At 40.7% G+C, this 17,916-nt stretch overlaps 1 protein-coding gene across 38 annotated transcripts in view; it reads right to left on the bottom strand.

The window, feature by feature from the left end:
- Positions 1-17,916, bottom strand: part of MYO1B (myosin IB) — a 136,381-nt gene that overhangs the window by 67,041 nt on the left and 51,424 nt on the right. For all 38 annotated transcript variants that reach the window (XM_086898478.1, XM_086898473.1, XM_086898479.1 and 35 more), the window contains one exon: positions 9,388-9,503. In XM_086898478.1, the coding sequence (XP_086754604.1) occupies positions 9,388-9,503 (116 nt within the window). The remainder of the gene's footprint in view (positions 1-9,387; positions 9,504-17,916) is intronic.

Here is a 17,916-nt window from a genome sequence, read left to right as displayed (position 1 = left end):
AATAAGTAATTTCCTCCTGATGCAGTGACAGCAGAGATACAGCAAGTTTTGGAACCATGCAGGGTTTATAGATACCATGTGTTCATGCAGGGACTTCTCTCACTGCAAATAATTTTATTGCAGAACTATCAGTGCTTTCCAAACAAATTCGTTCTACTTTGCTAACTCAAGAGAGAAAAATAAATTTATTCCTTTATTCTAAATTAAAGAAACATATTTGTAAGCTAAACTAAGTTGCTAACCACCAGATTTGAAATCTAGGCTCTGTTATAAAGGCTAGAACGCAGCTGCCCACAAGTTTATCAGAGACAACAGTGACAGAACTGCAAATAAAAGTAATTCACTTATCTGGAAAACATCTGAAAGGCAATGTCAACACTATGTAATTACATAGTTATGCTGCTACTCTGCTCAGAGGTGTTACTGAATACTTTTTGATTTTGAAAGTAACTCCTAAGCTCTCTTAACAAACCAAGTAGTTTGTTAAGAAGTTAAGAAGCCTGACACAACTTAATTTCTGCCTCCTAGCTCTCTTTTCCAAATAAAGTCCCTGCCATGAACCCCTGGGCAAAGTAGGCACTAAAGCTTATCTGAGCTTCTGAGAGTTTGTTAGCTCAGGTACAACATTGAGCTAACATGTCTGTCTAGTCTATTAAATGGCATTTGCTCAAGTTTGTGAATGAGATTTGTGGACATATGTCCAAAATTATCTTTCTATGAATGGCCAAAGCAAGAAATGAAAAGCCTCCTTCAGACTGCTCACACACATCAATTCAGCCCATGTGGACTATTTCCAGCAACAATCTACTGCATCTACATCCTTGGCTGGAATGCTGGTGCTCAAAGAGGATGTCAACTGCGCATATTTGTTTTCATCCTCACTAAGAATCATCTTGGAGTAATTAAGACCAGTTGCAGCTTGAACTCCATAAGGTTTAGCAACTAAAAATCATTTCTTCATTATGTAAAGCGGAAACTATATGGAAGAAAAATGCAGATTTAAACTAATTTACTGAAATGACCACAATTAAACTGTCTTTGTAGTTCAGACCTTTGTTTGTAAACCTGAGTCCCAGCACTCTTATCTATTCAAAACATAAGTACAAGATTATTCAGCGTGCTAGACTGTAAATATTAAGACTGTATTTCCTGATTCCTAACATGAAAAAGTTTATCCTTAATAACCCAAACTACATTAACCATGCTGTACCCAGAGTTGAATAAAACAGTCTTTTGCATAATGGTGCCGACAAAAAGAGATTGAATGGGAAATGATCTGCTGTTAACAGTGGTACAATATCTGAAATTTGACTAGCATTTTTTTAAGGCTTTTAACATCAATCTTGTTTATGCTGCATCGAAAATCATGACAAAGGCTCCTAGCAGAGCAGATGGGCATTTTCTGGTGCACTCTAAATTGCTTAAAGGGAAAAAAAAAAAATAAGAAGAAGAAAAAAAGACAGCCATTAAACACAATGAGACACTTCCAATGAAAGAACAACAGCTGTTCTTACTTGCCATTTGAAATCCCAGATCTTAAAGAGAGTACCAGGCTGCCAGTGCAGGAAAGGCATAATGAGAAATCTGGTCCATGTACACAAAGTGCATAAAATGGGATTTTGTCTCCTTTCTGACAGGGTCTCTACCTGTCCTCACTTTTCAGACTGCATTTAAGAAAGGAAACACAGCAGTGTCTCCTTTTTAAGTACAATTCATTATTTTCAGTGTGCAAAAATTCCCACAATTCTAATGAAAGGAAAAATGAAGCCATTGAACATTCTACTTCATGTGACAATGTGAAGTAGTTTTAAAAAAAATCTCATTATTTTATGTCCTAAAAATATCAATGGCATAATATGAACGATAGACTGAACAATCCAGTTCCAAGAAAATGAGAGAAATGGGACCTGGCAAAAAAAGTTACCATTACTTTAAACTACTGAAGAATTTACACACATCCCCAACATATATTCAGGCACTTTTTTTTTTTTGCTTTTTTTCTTAATTATCTTCAGTCTAATAATCTAGCCAAGTTCCAAATTTTTCTGTGCTTACAAATAAACACAGACTATAACAAATACACTCATATGCAGAAAAAAAAAAAAAGAGAGAGAGAGATTGTCACAGATAACCAAAAACATTTGACTCTCCATCCCCAACATGACTGAAGTCAAATGTGAAATATGTTGTGTACAGGGGTATGAGTAAATATTTGAAAACAGTTCTGAAAACAAAGTTATTTTGTTGCGGCTCTAAGCCAGAAGTTAATTCATGAAGGATGCTCCAAGATTATTTTCCTTTGCACACCATGACAACAATTATAGAGTTACAGAAGCATCTGGAACAGATCTCAAGTTAAGTGCTTCCCTTACAAACTCACTATGTTTTAAAGGTACCCAAATCCTTGCATTCCTCTTCCTCTAGAAGCCCACTGGGCAGGTGAGTGTTGGCTAGGACCACACACAGCTCTCCAAAGGAGACACTGATGGATGAGCAGGCTCTCCTGCAGCCAAGCGAGTCCCGCCCAAAGAGGGGCCCTCTGGCAGTGGGACCTCAGGAGCTGTGACTGACAGCACTGCCAGCTGCTGTGGCTGTGGACACTCAAACAGTTTGTGAGCCAGCAGAACTGGTGCTTTTGAAAACTTTTGTCATGGCAGAATACACTGCTGCAGCTTCTGAGAGACCAAGAGATGGGGGAGGGTGGGACCAGAGGCAGTCAGCACTCTCCATTTTCTGGGGTATTTTGGGAGGCAGTTTTGCCTTGATGTTTTTTATATCCCCTGAGGTCTCTATATATACTCCTTCCTAGGCTAGGAAGTGTTTAAATGCCACAAGAGCACAGAAATCCAGCCTGGCTCCACACAGCCTGTGTGCAAGCAGTGCTGTCAGCCCCAGCCCACCTGTGCAAAGCTCTGCTGCTACCCGGCATCGACTGCTCTCATCTTGGACATCCCATGTCCTGGACAGCAGTGGCAGAATGACAGCACCAGCACCAGGCAAAAAGAATTTAAAGCTCCTTTTCATTTCTTAATTTAGGCTGAGCTACTTAGAGGACCAAGAGAAAGGCTCATTCCACCAAACTTTGGAATCCAGTCTAAATGTCACTCCAGAATGTTCTGAAAATTGAAATAAAGCACAACATTCATATGTACACTGCTTTCTCAGGCTGTTTATACTTTCTGGCCGTTGGATGCATTTTTGGAGCTTCCTTACAACCACACATCCTGCCGTAAATCAGGTCCTGTGTTATTCTGCATTATTAGAAAATTTCATGCAATCTAAAACCAGCAGCAGACAAGCAACTACTGTTCTTGTCAATAAGACTGTACCCAACTCTGGAGCACAGGGACGAGCTGGCTGTGTTATGTACTGTCCAAACCCACTAAAACAGCCCTGCTCAAACTTCAGGAAAAAGCTACATTTGTTGTTGTATTTGGGAGAAACCCTGCTTTATACCCTAAGCCCTCAAGATGGCAAAATGCTCTTCAGAGGTCATTCACTTCCATATGGCCACATCACAACTACCTTCCTCAAAACTCCTGAGGTCTCCAGCCAAGTGTAAAACGTAGGAAACTGTGCATGCCATGATTGGTGTGAGAGAACACGGCAATAGAAGAAGCTCTTCTCAGGCATGAAGTCCTTCTGGCTCTTGAAGCAAGTGCGATGCTTCATCCCCTTTTTGCCTCTATGCCTGAGGGACTTGCATTCATGGGCATGCCACACCCAGCTCTGCCTCTCTACAGAGGTTAAGAAAATAACAAGTCTGACCCCTACCAAAATAAGACTTCAAGGTTCTCTGTAGGGCTCCACCCCCCTCCTCTTTCAATTCACTCCAAGCATGGGTTTAACAATTAGGTACTGACACTTCTCCCTAGCTGCTATTTAAGATTTCCACCAGTCACAGATGTTCCCTCCCTGCCCAGTGGTCAATTCTGCCAGCTAACCTCTGAAGTGACCATCTTCCCTCAGCCATAAATCTCTTCTGAGAGCAGAACTCTGCTGAGCCACATGAACAAGTCCAAAGACCAAGTCCCTGGAGAAGTTGGGAATTATAAAGAATAAGAACAAAATGTCTGTAAAATCAGATACTGCAAGGTGAAGAAAGCCATAGAGGGTGGTAAAAAACAAAAAGAAAAAAAGAAAGAAAATTAAGATTAGGAAAGTACAAACTGAAAAGGAAATGTTAAGATAAACATACTGGGGCAACAAAAGATACTTAACTATGTCACAGGCTCTCATCCCACCATCATCTTCAGCAAATAAAGACAGCTACTATGCATCTTACCACTCTGCTACCTATGGATAAAAACTTAGTAAAACTTAGTTTTACATACAGGTAAAAACTATCCTTCACAGCTGGAAGGATATCACACCCTTCTGACAAAAATATTTGCTTCACATCATAGAGGAAAAAGAGCTACTGAAACCTTGGTGTTCCTGAAGAAATCCAATCCTTTAACACAAGCAAAAAAAAAAAAAAAAAAAAAAAAAGAAAAAGAGCCAGAAGCAAAAATAAAACTTCTATATTCAGCATTTACATTGGCTCAAAAGTTGAAAAGGAAACACCAAATTGTATCCATTGTCAGAGTAACTGCAGACATCCACAGGATAATGACTTATCCCAATAATTATCTACATGACAATACCTGAAATGAGGAACATTAATAAGTTCCTCATTATTGCATGTTAACAGGTATCACATTGATATATATGTGCTTGTATCCCCTATAAAGGCAAGCTAGTTTTCTGGAGTTGCCTGCATAAATTTAGGTCTAAATTTGAAAGTTTTACATGCAAAATTATTTGGAAAACTTCAGAAATGTCCATTTAAAATATTTAACAATACGTAAATAAAATATACTGCAAATTGCCTAAGTGGAATTCAATAAGCGTCTGATAAAAGTCACCTCCAGATTTCTAATTTCACCCTAAAAACTTCAGTGCATAGCCCAAAAAAATGCACAGACACTGAATTCTTACTTGAATGTAGCTGGCCATTAGCAGTACAGCTGCCAATTTGACTTTGTCCCTCAACTTAAAATAATCTGTAATTCTTCTAGAGCAGGCAGGTAGGGTATCTCAAACCATAAAGGGGAGCAAAAAGCCATGTGCCACCTTTCCTGCCAGGGACAGAGAGCTGCTAGTAGCCAGGAGACAAGGTTAAAACAGGAAATTCAAGAAAGCACCTACTCTCCAACCCCTCAATGCAAATCTGTTACTGGTAGGAAAGTGATACAGCTTGATGGTTTACAAATATGTGGGATGATAATCTACTTGATTTCCCATTGCATTCACTTCAAAGATGGCAGCAGCTGCCTTTGTCACCAGTGACAATCCACGTAAAACAGCAAGACAGACAGCTTGGTTCGCTCCCATGACTAGCTCAGCCACAAGGTAAGCAAAGCAGTAATTATATCAACTGAAAGAGTAATTACATTGACTGAGAGGGCAGAACAGAAGTGTAAGAGCTGCACAAATCAAGCAGCAAACTGAACACCGAAATGTCTCTGACTTGGCAGGGCAGAGTATGACAAGTTTGATCCTGCCTTGCAGATAACGACAAAACCAGCAAGATTACCAACATTAAAACAAAAACAAGCCAGCAATTAAAAAGCCTGGTAAACTTCCTATTACACCTATGCAAATAGCCACAGACTATAAAAACCTAGAAAAATAACACTTTTATTACACAGTGCCACAACAACAGTGGCGCAGTAGTGCACTCAGGGAGGAATGAACTATCAAAATAAAACCTCTTGGATCAAATTTTATCAGCTATAACGCTATCCAAAATCACGTGACCAGAAACTTTCCCTCAGCAATTCAGTTTGGCTGTCCATTCAAAGTGTGACTGTGGCCCTACTCTAGTTTCCAGAGATCATTAAAAAAAAAAAAAAAAAAAAAAGAAAGAAAGAAGAAACCAGAAAAACAAACCCTGTCCAAGCCCTGCAATTAAGTATTAACTGGCGTCACTGAAAGCATCAGTCACTCTCACAGACACTCTTGAGGAAACACAGAACAGAGGACGAGGTGTTCCCTCCCTCCTCTTTCAGATTAGGGCTAAGAAAACACCTGAACAGACTTCTCACTCCCTAAAGTGTTTTTCCTCCAGTGACCATACATGGCAGGAAATCCACAGGTACGGATTTCCTTCCTGTCATTATAAACTTCTCTCTCTTTTTCCTTCTGTTTTCCTGTGCTGGCCAAGCCTGCTCTTTAACTGGGACATCTGACATTCTCAAGCACAGCCTCCCTACCCATCACACTGAGGCACACACAAGTAGCTCCAGCCTAGACAGAGGCTCACATAAAACCTCTGGAAAATAAATAAAACGCGATTTTGGTTCTCCAGGAGCTCCTACCCAGAGCTGTATCTTTGGGAACATCCCATGGCAGATTGCTCTAGCGATGCTGACACTTAAATCCTGGGCTCCCCAAACCTGAATGTTCTCTCCAAAACTGCAGAGAACTTGAGCTGTTACACCAACAGGAGATGGAAGAGCTTTGGTGCCATACTGACCTGGTTTCTATAGCAATCTCTAATCAAACCACTGCCAGAAATTTTGTTTTAGTTAATTGCTTGCATTGTTCTAGCTAGCACTAGTACCAAAATTATATTATTTATACAAAAGAGATGTTGAAATAAGAAACACACTAGCTTACTTTATTTCTAGATACACTTTCTAGGTTGGATGCATTAGTTTCCTTCTAAACAGTCAAGAATTTTACTTTGCTCAGGATCACACAATGGGAGCCAAAAGTCTTTCCCGAGGCACACCTAAATGGTGCCGTGGACTTACCCACAATCAATTCCTCTGAAGAGCCCATGGCTCAACAGAGATTTGCACATCAAAGAGAAACAAGTATGTACATTTCCACAAATCAATGGGGGGTTTTACCCCCTTGGCAGAACAAACATCACAAATTGCAATTTGTCTCACAGCATCTCCTCATTAAAGTTCCTGAGCAGCTAAAAAAAAAACAACAGCTTGAAGATTGCAAGGTCTCTGTGGAAGTGCAACAATCTCCCTAGACATGCCTGAACCCTGCTTTTAGCAGTGGCCTACTGCTGCCAGAGCAGTCAACCCTAGAATTAGCTGCAAGCTCTAAGGACGGGATGATGCCAGCTCTACCCCAAAGTCTGTCAGTCCTCAGTCTGTCCTGACCAGCAGGGTAGGCAATCACAGCACTGGTGAAGAGCCCAGGCCTGGCCCCAAGCTCCCCTGCAAGCTCAACTCATGATCTATTAACCAGCATCCAAGGACCAGCTCCACATTTGCAGAGTGGACAACTGGACTGGCACAAATCCTTAGATACAGTATGAGGCATGCCACATTAGAGGGGCTGAAAAGTGTTTTAAGCTTGCCAGAGATGCCATAAGGCCTCCTACATAGCTCTTATTTTATACACCTACAGTACCATCCAAATATCTCTAAAAGATGGTGAGAAGTTTACCAATTTTAGCAGAGCCAAAAGTGACTCTCTTGATTCTGCAATTCTCATAAGCATCTAGAGACAGGTGGTAAGGGAAGCAAGGTCACCATAAATTTCCATTTTTTAATCACCATTTTATATTTCTACAGTTTGGAAATTATGTGTCTGTAATAGAAACCATGACAAAGATGATTTCCTAATCCTTTATTATTGAAGATATTTTGTCCACTTAGCACGTGTCAAAAGACAAAACTTTCACACAGAAGCAACACAAAATAAAGAAAATTTGTAAAGAGATTTTATCTGTCCAAAACAAATTAGGCTTACACTTTTCTTGACTTGGGACTCTATCCAAAATTGCAAGGAAAATCCATTATTATCAAGCAATTGAGATATCCTGACAAGAATTAAGTCAATATTTTCTCACTTCAGTCACCTGCTCTAAAAGTAGATTTCTAGTGTTTGGGCTCCAGAAGTCCTTGCTGTGAAGTAGGAACTTGACCAAACCATTAGTGTAATTAGTGATGAATGATGTTTATGAAATACTTTTCTACCAAGTTCAGACTCTCATAATACACACAAGAATGACTCTTGACCATTTCTATTCCAGAAAACCGTCTTCCAAGAAAGACAGAAAAATGCGGAGATCAATATATTACTACGAACTTGATTCAAGGTGGAAGCAAGTACACATACTGACTTCCAGAATGTCAGACAAACTTTAACTTACAAGTTTAATTTTTAAAATACTCCATCATTTGACAGCAAATTTTATGCAGCTGAACAAAATTAGCAGAGCAGAAAGTTCTTCAGCAAGGAACTGTGTCAATTTAGCAAGCTATTGGGCTTGCTAAACAAAACTGTCAAGAAAGAAAACCTGAATTTAGCCAGAGTTCAAAACCAAGAGGTCCAAGAATTACCAGAAGCTTATTTGATCTGATTATTGGTCTGATTGCATTTCAGACGATGCATCTGGGAGGATGACAGATAAGTGTTAAGGCAAAAAATTAATCAGAACCAAATAACTTCCAGAACACTTTCTACACATAATTTCCATTTAACCTAAAAGTTAACACTGAAGGATGATGCATAAATGTATGGCCCTGTTTAGACACTTATCCAGCCACTGATTGCTCAAGTCAGCCTCCTGAATTTGTGGCTGAAGAGTCAGGTGCAACCTCACAACCAGCTGGAAACACTTCTCCTTCCCAGTGTCACACTGAGGGGAGGAACAGCTGGCTTCAGCCTGACCCCTACTAAAGATAAAATGATTACTGCAACATGCTGACCTTGAAGACCTCGTACCTTACTCTCAGCCACACTACCCACACCTGCAAACAGCACCTTGTCCTATTATTCATCCTATTTTAGTCCTAAAGTTTGCATTATGCATTTATGGTGCTCTGGCTTTTCTTTATGAATGGGTTTATTTCCACTCAGCACAGAGAAGACCAAGCTTTAATTTTCCTACAGTTACCATTCAGACATATCCAACATGTTCCTGCATTCATCATTAGAGGGGTTTTGTTTTTTTTTTCTGTGTTGCACAAAGATAAATAAAGAGTTTCAGATATCAAAAGTAACACTATATGATTCAAATATATTTAACACCTCGAGGCTTCCAGGAAGCAGTCTGGACTTTGAAAGAAACAGATTTCCTTGAAAACAGATTGCTTACTTTACAGCGCTGTAATGCTGGCTACTGCTAACAGTTAGAGGGGTGGGAAATGTTCTGAAATGCACATACCAGGGCCTAAGTGCATGAAAGAAAAAGAGTAACTCATTTTAACTTCACTTTAAAATACGGCTGAGCTAATAAAAATTCATTTTGGGGGAGTGGTGGTGTGATTTTCATTTTGGTTGCTTTAATCAACAGATCCTTTGAGGAGAGAGACAGCTGGTACCATCTGTTCCCGGACAGAATGAAAACTAAAATTTCTTTGCTGTACTTACATGTGAGGACTGAGTTCATAAAAGTTTCGGTTTCTGTATTCTTCCACTTTCTCTGGATTATAAATGGGTAGAGATCTGTAGGGGTTTATTGATATCACCACGCTGCCAATGTATGTCTGTTGAAGGAAAAGAGAAAATTATTGCAGGTTTTTCTTTTTAACATACTTTTGCTGCTTATATATTAGTTGCCTATTTAATACTTTCATGGAAACAAACAAACAACAACAACAAAAAGGGCCTAATTGTAGCAATGAATAAATATTATTTTAAATTGTGAAACACCTTTTAGATATTCTCTCTGTTGGGTACCAAGTAGCTGCTACTGCATAACTGAAGGCCTCTTATGAACATTTTCTAAAAGTACTATATTTCTGTGACTAATTCGTTTGGGGGAGGTAAAGGCAAAAGGACACAGATGTTCACGAAGAACTGACTCCATCTGCATGGCAAATGTCACAGGAGCTCTGCTGCAGCCCTTGGGCACTCACACCAAACCCCATAAGGCAAGGCTGGCATCAGACTGGGCCCTTCCTCCCAAGGAGGAACTTTATGTCACCTTGTCAAAGCCTCAGGCACAGAAGAAACCTGAAGGGGAACAGCCTCGGACAGGTTTCTGCCAAAGGAGAGATTTGCTGTCAGGGCTCAAACCAGACAAAGTCCTGCCACGGTTCCTCAGCAGACATAAAGTGCAATTTTTATTTCCAGTTTCTAAATGTACTCACCACCACCCTTGGAAAGCAAAGGGAAAAATGTGTTGTTTCACTCTGTTAGATCCCATGCACTGCTGGCCTGAAGGAAGACCAGAGTTCTGTACACCATGACTCCCATGTCTGCTCATGACACAATTAACCTGAATCCTTAAACCTACTGTCAGATATCCCACAGCTTTCTGCGCCTCCCTCCAGCTCCAATCAAATACACTGAGTGGCAAAAAAATGCCAAAACTCCATTCCATCCTGCCTGCAGATACTGACCAAAGATTAATAAAACCCCAAGTGTTTGGTATCTCTTTCCACAACTGTGAAACAAATAAATAACACCTGATGAAACATGGTTTTCCAGTAACCAGTGCTCCCTGGGAGATGTATGTGCTCTACACAAAAGCCACAGGTTCCCACTGGATTATATTTGCAATAACTACAGAAGAAAGGAAAAACAAAACAATTGTTTTTCAAATGTGCTATGATTCTAAAGGGCTTTTGTGCAGTGGTATCTCAGCACCTGACAGTCACTATTTGGATTTTTCCCCATGCCATTTCTTAGAGAAAATACTGTATTCTGTACTTTTAAGTGGCAAGATCGGCATGAGGAGCCCAAGCTACTGATCAGCAGATTCAGTGGAGCCAAATTACAGACATGGCTGCAATGAAAAAATGAAAAATATTGTTGGAACCCTTCCAGATCTAACTTCCATGCCTAAAGCAATTTCCTGCTAAATGCTACTAAATCTGGTCCTGAGCAGAAAGCAAGGAGAAGAATATTTCCTATTTTCCATTGCACACATATGCACAGGCAAACTGTGAACTCACACGGCATTTTCTGTCCCAAACTGAATGGAATAAGCCAGCCTGCAGTGCTAAAACAAGTGGCCATGAGGCCCCCAGAGACTCTTGCAGCTCATCCTTGTAGTGTTTCCTACTCCTGGGATGGCTCAGAAACAACCAAATTGCTTTTGCTTCTGTCAAGCACACTCCGCAGTGTGTGCTTATGAAAATGTTCTTCAAATAAAGAAAAAAATTGTTCCAGTTTTGTGGTCATCCTCCCCCTATAGAGGAAATAATTTTCCAACTATGTCTAATCTCTTTGGCTGAACAAGATGGAAATGCTAAAATTGCCTTTCTACAATGTTTACTTTGCTCTGTCTCAACACATACGGCCTTGGCAATTTGGAAATCTACAGATTCCTGGCAAGAGTAACAAATGCCCAAGAGTAAGAAGCTTTCTGGTCTTCCCAAGTGCACGGATACCCCAATTAGGACTCTTCTTTGATAAAACATTAATAAATAAATTGTTTCCTCCTAAGTCTTAGGAATTTGTGAGCTTGGCCTGTTGTGAAACCAGTGTTGCAAAGTATCAAGCAGAAGAGAGATGAAGGCCAAATCTTGAACATTATCTTTTGAAACATGAATTCTTTGGAACACAAAGACTTGTCCCTATTCTGCTGCCATAATAGCATACAATTTAATTGCCAAACTCCTCAAAGTACCCTGGGACATCAAGACAAAGAAAGATGGCTGAAAGTGAAAACCTTGATTTTCAATTTTGAATAGAGGCATTTAAATGAGATTTATTTAGAACCATGTCTTCATAGCTAAGTGCTGCTTAGACAACATATTTTAAGAATTCAAGTCAGCTCTTTACTGCCAGATACGAACAAATTCGAGCCATTTCCTAAAATACTAATATTTCAAAAGGTCAAATGGATGTTTTGAAACAAAGACATACTCCAATCCATTTTAAACACCAAGCCAAAGTGTGCCAAGAAGTCATTTGGTTTGTTGCAAAGCTGCTTATAAGAACTAATACATTTCCTCTTCTGAAAATGCCAATCTCTCAAAGCTGATGCCTAATAGCTACTTGCTACTGGTGGTCTGTGAGATTCCACATAACAGGGATAAACAGATCCGGAAAATAGCTTTCCCACATAACATCTGTCTTCCCACCAGAACTCTATTATAAACAAACAAAATAAATGGTTTAAATCCTTGAGCGAGCGACAAGCACAGAAACATTCCAGTGCTGAAAGCAGAACGCCCAAGAGTAGTGGGAGACCATACCACAGCACCCCAGGGACAAAAGAGGTTCTTGAATTTCCCTGCTTAAGGACAAAACTGAAAGAAGAGTGGCCTCGTGATGATGGATGCACAGACTACAAGTCAGGAGATTTGATTTCTTTCTTGGTTTGACGTGGTCTCATTATGCAAGTTAGGATGAGATCTGCTGTATCCTCAGGTTTTGCTAACTAGACTCTTGATAATACTCCTTCCTCCCAACTTTACTTTACTTTATTGTAACTCACAAAGACAAATTCTGTGTGAGAAATTCAGTTTCTCTGTGCATCTCTCATGTGGCAACCCTGCAAGGGGCTAAAACATCAGCTTCAAAACAGAGCATTCAAATTTCTGTCAGCTTAAATGACAACACATTCTGCATTCTCCACCAAAACAACACGTATAACTCATTCCTGTTCAGATAAGGGGTTGACACCTTAAGCAGGAAGAAAATTCCGAATTCAAATTCAGCTGGAAAAGCTGTTAATGTTAATACTGGTCCAGATGCAATGACCAAGACTCTTTGATGCCCCACTTTCTCCCCCTGTGACTGGAAGCCAATGTAACCACTTGGGGCAAGATATTGGGGCGTCTTCAAGTTTACAGGCACCAGGCAAGGCCTTCTGAGCCTTTCTCACCCAATCAGACTGGCTTAAGAAAAAGCCTCAAATAGCAAGATGGTAACAAGGCTCTTGCTGCTTGTGAGGAACGTGCAGGCAGCAGCCTCTTCCCAGTCAAGGGCTAGGGAAAGTTATTGCTATAAACTGGACATTTCCAGCTGGAAGGCTGCAGAAACATTACAGTGAGCCCAGTGAAAGGCCCCCAGACACCTCTGCAGCCAGGCAGTGAAATCTGCACAAGCAGTGAAATCTGATAGACAGGATAGTGACAATGCAGGCCAACCCAAAAAGGGGATCCTTCAGAAGAGCACTAGTACAACTTTTTGGAGAATATTTCACACCCTGGGATACAGTATGTTAATAAAGCTATTTTTCCTCCTGTCAAGGTTAGACTTGCAATGCCTCAAGGGCCAGAAGAGAGGAGATTGCATCTGCAGAAGCCAGGGAACACTACTGACACCAGTTGAGGCTGTAGCACAGAAGTTGTACAGCTGGGGCTATTGTAAAAGCCCACTCCGTATCCTTAAAAGCTTTTCTGGATCTGCAGCAATCTCTGCAAATCAACCCTCTGCAGAGGTTAAAATCATTAAACACCTACATGGATTTGTTGCAAGCCTTTTGGAATTGTACCTTACATCCCTTTTGTCAGCTCTGCTAAAAAACAAACTCACTGCTTCTTACCTCTTGTAGCCTGTAACAGCCCAGAGAAATTGCTGCTGCACACAAGTCAGTCCTGCTGTAAAATGCCCCAAGTGCTAATGTACCTGGCAAGTGCACTAAATTCAGAGGGGGCAACAAGGTTTCTCTCTATTTATTTAATTTGTTAAACTTTGGAGCACAGAAATAGAAAACAAATTCTAGTAAAATAAGGTTGCTAGTTTAGATTCTTCCATTTATTCAGGCCAGTTTTAATACTCCATATGTATATAATGCACATTCCTTTAGTAATGGCTATAATCACTTGGTTCATACAACTTTGAAGAGTTTCAGATCATGCTATGAATTCATTGAAATAGGAGACAATAAAGAAGGATCAAAGAAAAATGTGACTAGGTTTTATTAGAATTAATCCAAAACCAAGACTTGCCCAGCACTGTTTTTATTGTGATAAACATGGCTGTGTTTTGGTTTTGTGGGTTTTTTTTTTTAATGTGACACATGAAAATTATATTTCTAATATAATACTCATTTTCCTTTGTATTTGCCTGACCTACTGCAGTTCTGGATCTTGCCAACTCATAAGCACATGTGCTGCTGCATGTTCAGAACAGCTGAGGCCAAGGAGATGGCAGAGGAAGCCTGTACTTACACGCCCTAAGTTTATTGAGCTGTCTCAATCTCAAACAGAGCCCAGCAAATTTAAAACTACTACTTTATAATGGAAGGTCCCATTTTACCAGCCAGATCAGTACTGTATTAAAATATCACCTATTACTTGAACAATCATGTTGTGAGATCAAATTTGTTTTACACTGTGGTTGGCCACAACAAAATAGTTAAATGCACTGTGCTTCTGGTCCATTGTGTTTTTTCAGGTTGGAAACACAAAGTTGCAAGAGACTATGTTTGAAAAGAGTAAGGAAAAGAGCAACATCAATGCTAAAAGCAAAACCAGCTGAGCCCATTGATGTTTCTGGGGCTTTGATTTACTGTATTCCTGTGTATGTCAGTGGAGGTGTTTGCATTGCTTGGTGGAGAGGGATGGGCTGGGTACTTGAAAAAGACAAACAAACAAACAGACATGGATTTCATCCTGTAACACTCCAGGGTTTGCCAGCACGGCTTCACAGCGGCACATACAAAATAAACTCTACCTGTGATCCAAGCTGAGCAGCTGTACTTCAGGCTGAGGCAATGCTGAGCTAACACTGCTTGTGCTTCAGTGAGCTGGGAGCTTGAGCAGAGAAATATATCACTGGATTTCTGAACAAACACAGACTATTCTCCTCTTGCTCAAGCCCACCTTCCCAGAAACAGCATTTTAGTACCAGAAGTATAGTGGACAAAGTCTGTATGTTGTAAGAGAAAAAACCCCAGTGCTGGTAAGCTACTCTATGTGCTCAATGCATTTATTAACCAGGACAGGCAGCCCTGTAAAACCTGGACAGGACAGTAAAGGCTGTAAAAAAAAACTACCCAGAAGAGCAGTGGATGAGGTCCTGAAGTGATGAGAAGGGAAAAACTATCAAGGAAAATAAGAAACTGAGGAGACAAAATAATAGTCCTGTACAAAGTACATTAATGGCTGATATAATGACTCAAGAAAGAAAGCTCAAAGAGGTCACACAAAGGCAGAAGCCTATATCTGTATCCCAGAGCAAACAATCACAACACAGGCAACCTAAGTCAAAAAGAATAACCACACTACTAAAATATTCTTCAATATGGGCTTGATCCTGCAAGCCACCGTGCAAGCAGCAGCAGCCTGGACAAGCTGTGGGCAGCCCACACTGGCCAGGACCAAGCCCTTAACCACACTGCAGCCTGTTTGAGATCCAAGCCCTGAAGTAAGAGCAGATCGTTTGCCAGGGAAAGACACCCACACTGCAAGTCGGAGCGAGTACGTGAAGTGGATGCATAAGCACAGATTATTGAGTTTCTCTTCTGAGCTTCTTGAGGGCACAGAAATCTCTGCCCTGCTCAGGGAACATTGCTGCCAACCTCAATATCGTTATGATGGACTTGAGTGTTGTTATTAATGAAACAGACTAATCCTCTCTGCTGGTCTCCTCTCTGGCTACATTGGGATGATTTATACAAACAGAAAGAGTTCCTACACAGGATACAAATATTGGTAAAACCTGAAAATAAGCAATGAAGAAGTCGACCCGAAGGTGACATGAGGAATTTTCAAGACTGTGTTCAAACACCCCCGAAAATCAGTGCTTGCCCACCTTTCAAAAGAGAAAGACTTGTTTTCACAAGCAAACAGTAGCTGTAGATTGGATTTGTTTGTGCCAAGAAACCACTGGTGAAAACATTAAGTGAGAGCATTCATTCCAAAATGTTCCATTATTTCTGTATGAGTGAAATGTGAGGGGAGAGAAGGGGAACCTTCTGTGATGTTGCAGCCAAGGCTACCCTATTCTCTTCAGGGTGAAATCCACATTTTTACAGTCCTTGGACACTCTTGCTTCTACTTTTCATTCGTCTATCTTCCATTAATCTTCCTTTAGTGTTTTGGTTTCATATAATGCACAGAAACCATCAATAAATGCCCCAAATGACATCATCACCTTAGTGAAGAAATATACAGTGTTTTGAGGCAAAGCTAACACTACCACTGGAGGCATTTCCTACACTTTTTCCTCTCTTTTTTCAAAGTATCACATCAGAGGCAAAAATAAAAGTGTGTAGGGGAGGAGACCCCTACACACAGCCCACCAAATGCATTCAGTTTTCTCTGATCCTTATTACTGTTTTGTTACTCCTTTATGCAAATACTGCATGGAGCCCTACAAACAGTGCCTCAAACACGAGGCTCAGAACCGTGGGAGCTGTACAAAAAGGAAAGGAAACAAAGCACTGCCTTGAGATAAATAACTCTCCTCCCACAAAGCACTTCAAGGTAGAAAGCAGCCAACCTGCTGTGAAAATCTTTACTCCTGACTCTGGGCAAGTTATACAGTTTGTTTTGCCGGAGCAGGCTGATGTGGAGGGCCAGAGGACCCACAGGATTTTTATCCAGATAACAAAGCAAAGCAAGATTTGCAGGGAGGCAGAATACTTAGGCCACAAGCTATCACAGCAAAAGATGTGCCTTGGGCACACAAGCCTTTCTTCACATATGAAGAAGCAGCAGGCTTCAAGGTCCTAGCCTGCGGCAGCTGCAACAATATTATTACTACAACTCAGTAGCTTCCCTCAAAGGGCAAAACTGTTGAGGCAGTGATGGGAAAATTGCTCAAATTGACACAGGCATTCCCCAAGGGAGGAAGAGAAGGAGATGGGAGGAAACTCAGGTCCCCTGGGCTCCCATCACAGGCGGATGGATGGCTGCTCCGATCCAGCTCTCAAACCCTCCTGCCTTTAAGAAACTGGTCAGCCACCACACCTGCCACTCCTCAAACTCCCAGAGGAAGGTCAGCAGCCCAGGCTCGACTCGCTGGATAAACACAAGTAAACACATGAAAGTACAAGAGAGCAGGGTCAGACGTGGCAGGAGGAAAGACTCCTGCAAAGCACAGTAATGCTACCAGCCAGCACACACGCAGATAGGATGTACCCAAAAACCACAGGGTATAGCAACCCTTGTCAAAACCCAACAAACGACCCCACCTGGCCTCAACAACAACATTCTGAAGGTGAACATGATCATGCTGGCATCAGAAGGAAATGAAACTGAGAATAAAATTGAACTTCAACAGTCACTTAGCTATTACTACAACACAGAACTTCCCAGTAAGCTGCATTTGTGTTTTCTAATACCAAAAGTCTCTCTTCTTCACAGCATCAACAGGATGGTCACACAAGGCTGATGCAGACCAGGACAATTGGTCTCATTCACATAATTCAGTTCCCTACCCTGTTCTTGCAAATGTAGCATCTGGAATACCAGGTACAAGTACAGCAGGAACAAAGCCACTGTGCTTGACAGCAATTCAGTGAAGTACTAAACAATCTAAGATAGCTGCAAATGGGATGAATCAATAGTATAGACAGACACAGAGTGGAGTAAAGGCAGGTTAAAAAAAAAAAAGTCTAACCCTAAAATATTAAAGCATATTAAAACAATTGAGATCAAGAGGAAACAGTTCAGTCTATGAAAAAAGCACACCACAACAGCCATGCCAGCAGAAGGCAGCCACAAGGATGGTACCTCAAACAGATAAAACAGAGTTATTACCCTGGAATGCCAAATATTTAATGTTTCAGTGATAAAACAACAAATGTTCAGTAACATAAGACTGCTGCTGCCCAAAGCAGCCCACAAACTCCACGTACCAGAAAATACAAATTTAACGCTGACATCAGAGAAAGATTCTGTTTTGTTGTAAGAACAAAAAGCAAACAAACATTTTCTTGTAAGGAACAAAATGTTGACCTCTGCAAATTTGGGAAGACTTCAAGAAACAACATAACTGTGGGGAAAAATGTGCAGGGCAGCAGAATAAAGCCATATCTGACCTCTAAAGTCT

This window comes from Cyanistes caeruleus, chromosome 7, assembly GCF_971803275.1.
Source record: "Cyanistes caeruleus chromosome 7, bCyaCae1.hap1.1, whole genome shotgun sequence".
In the NCBI taxonomy this organism is placed as follows: Eukaryota; Metazoa; Chordata; class Aves; order Passeriformes; family Paridae; genus Cyanistes; species Cyanistes caeruleus.
The sequence above is the reverse complement of the archived record's forward strand: the minus strand, read 5'-3'. Positions and strand labels throughout refer to the sequence as shown.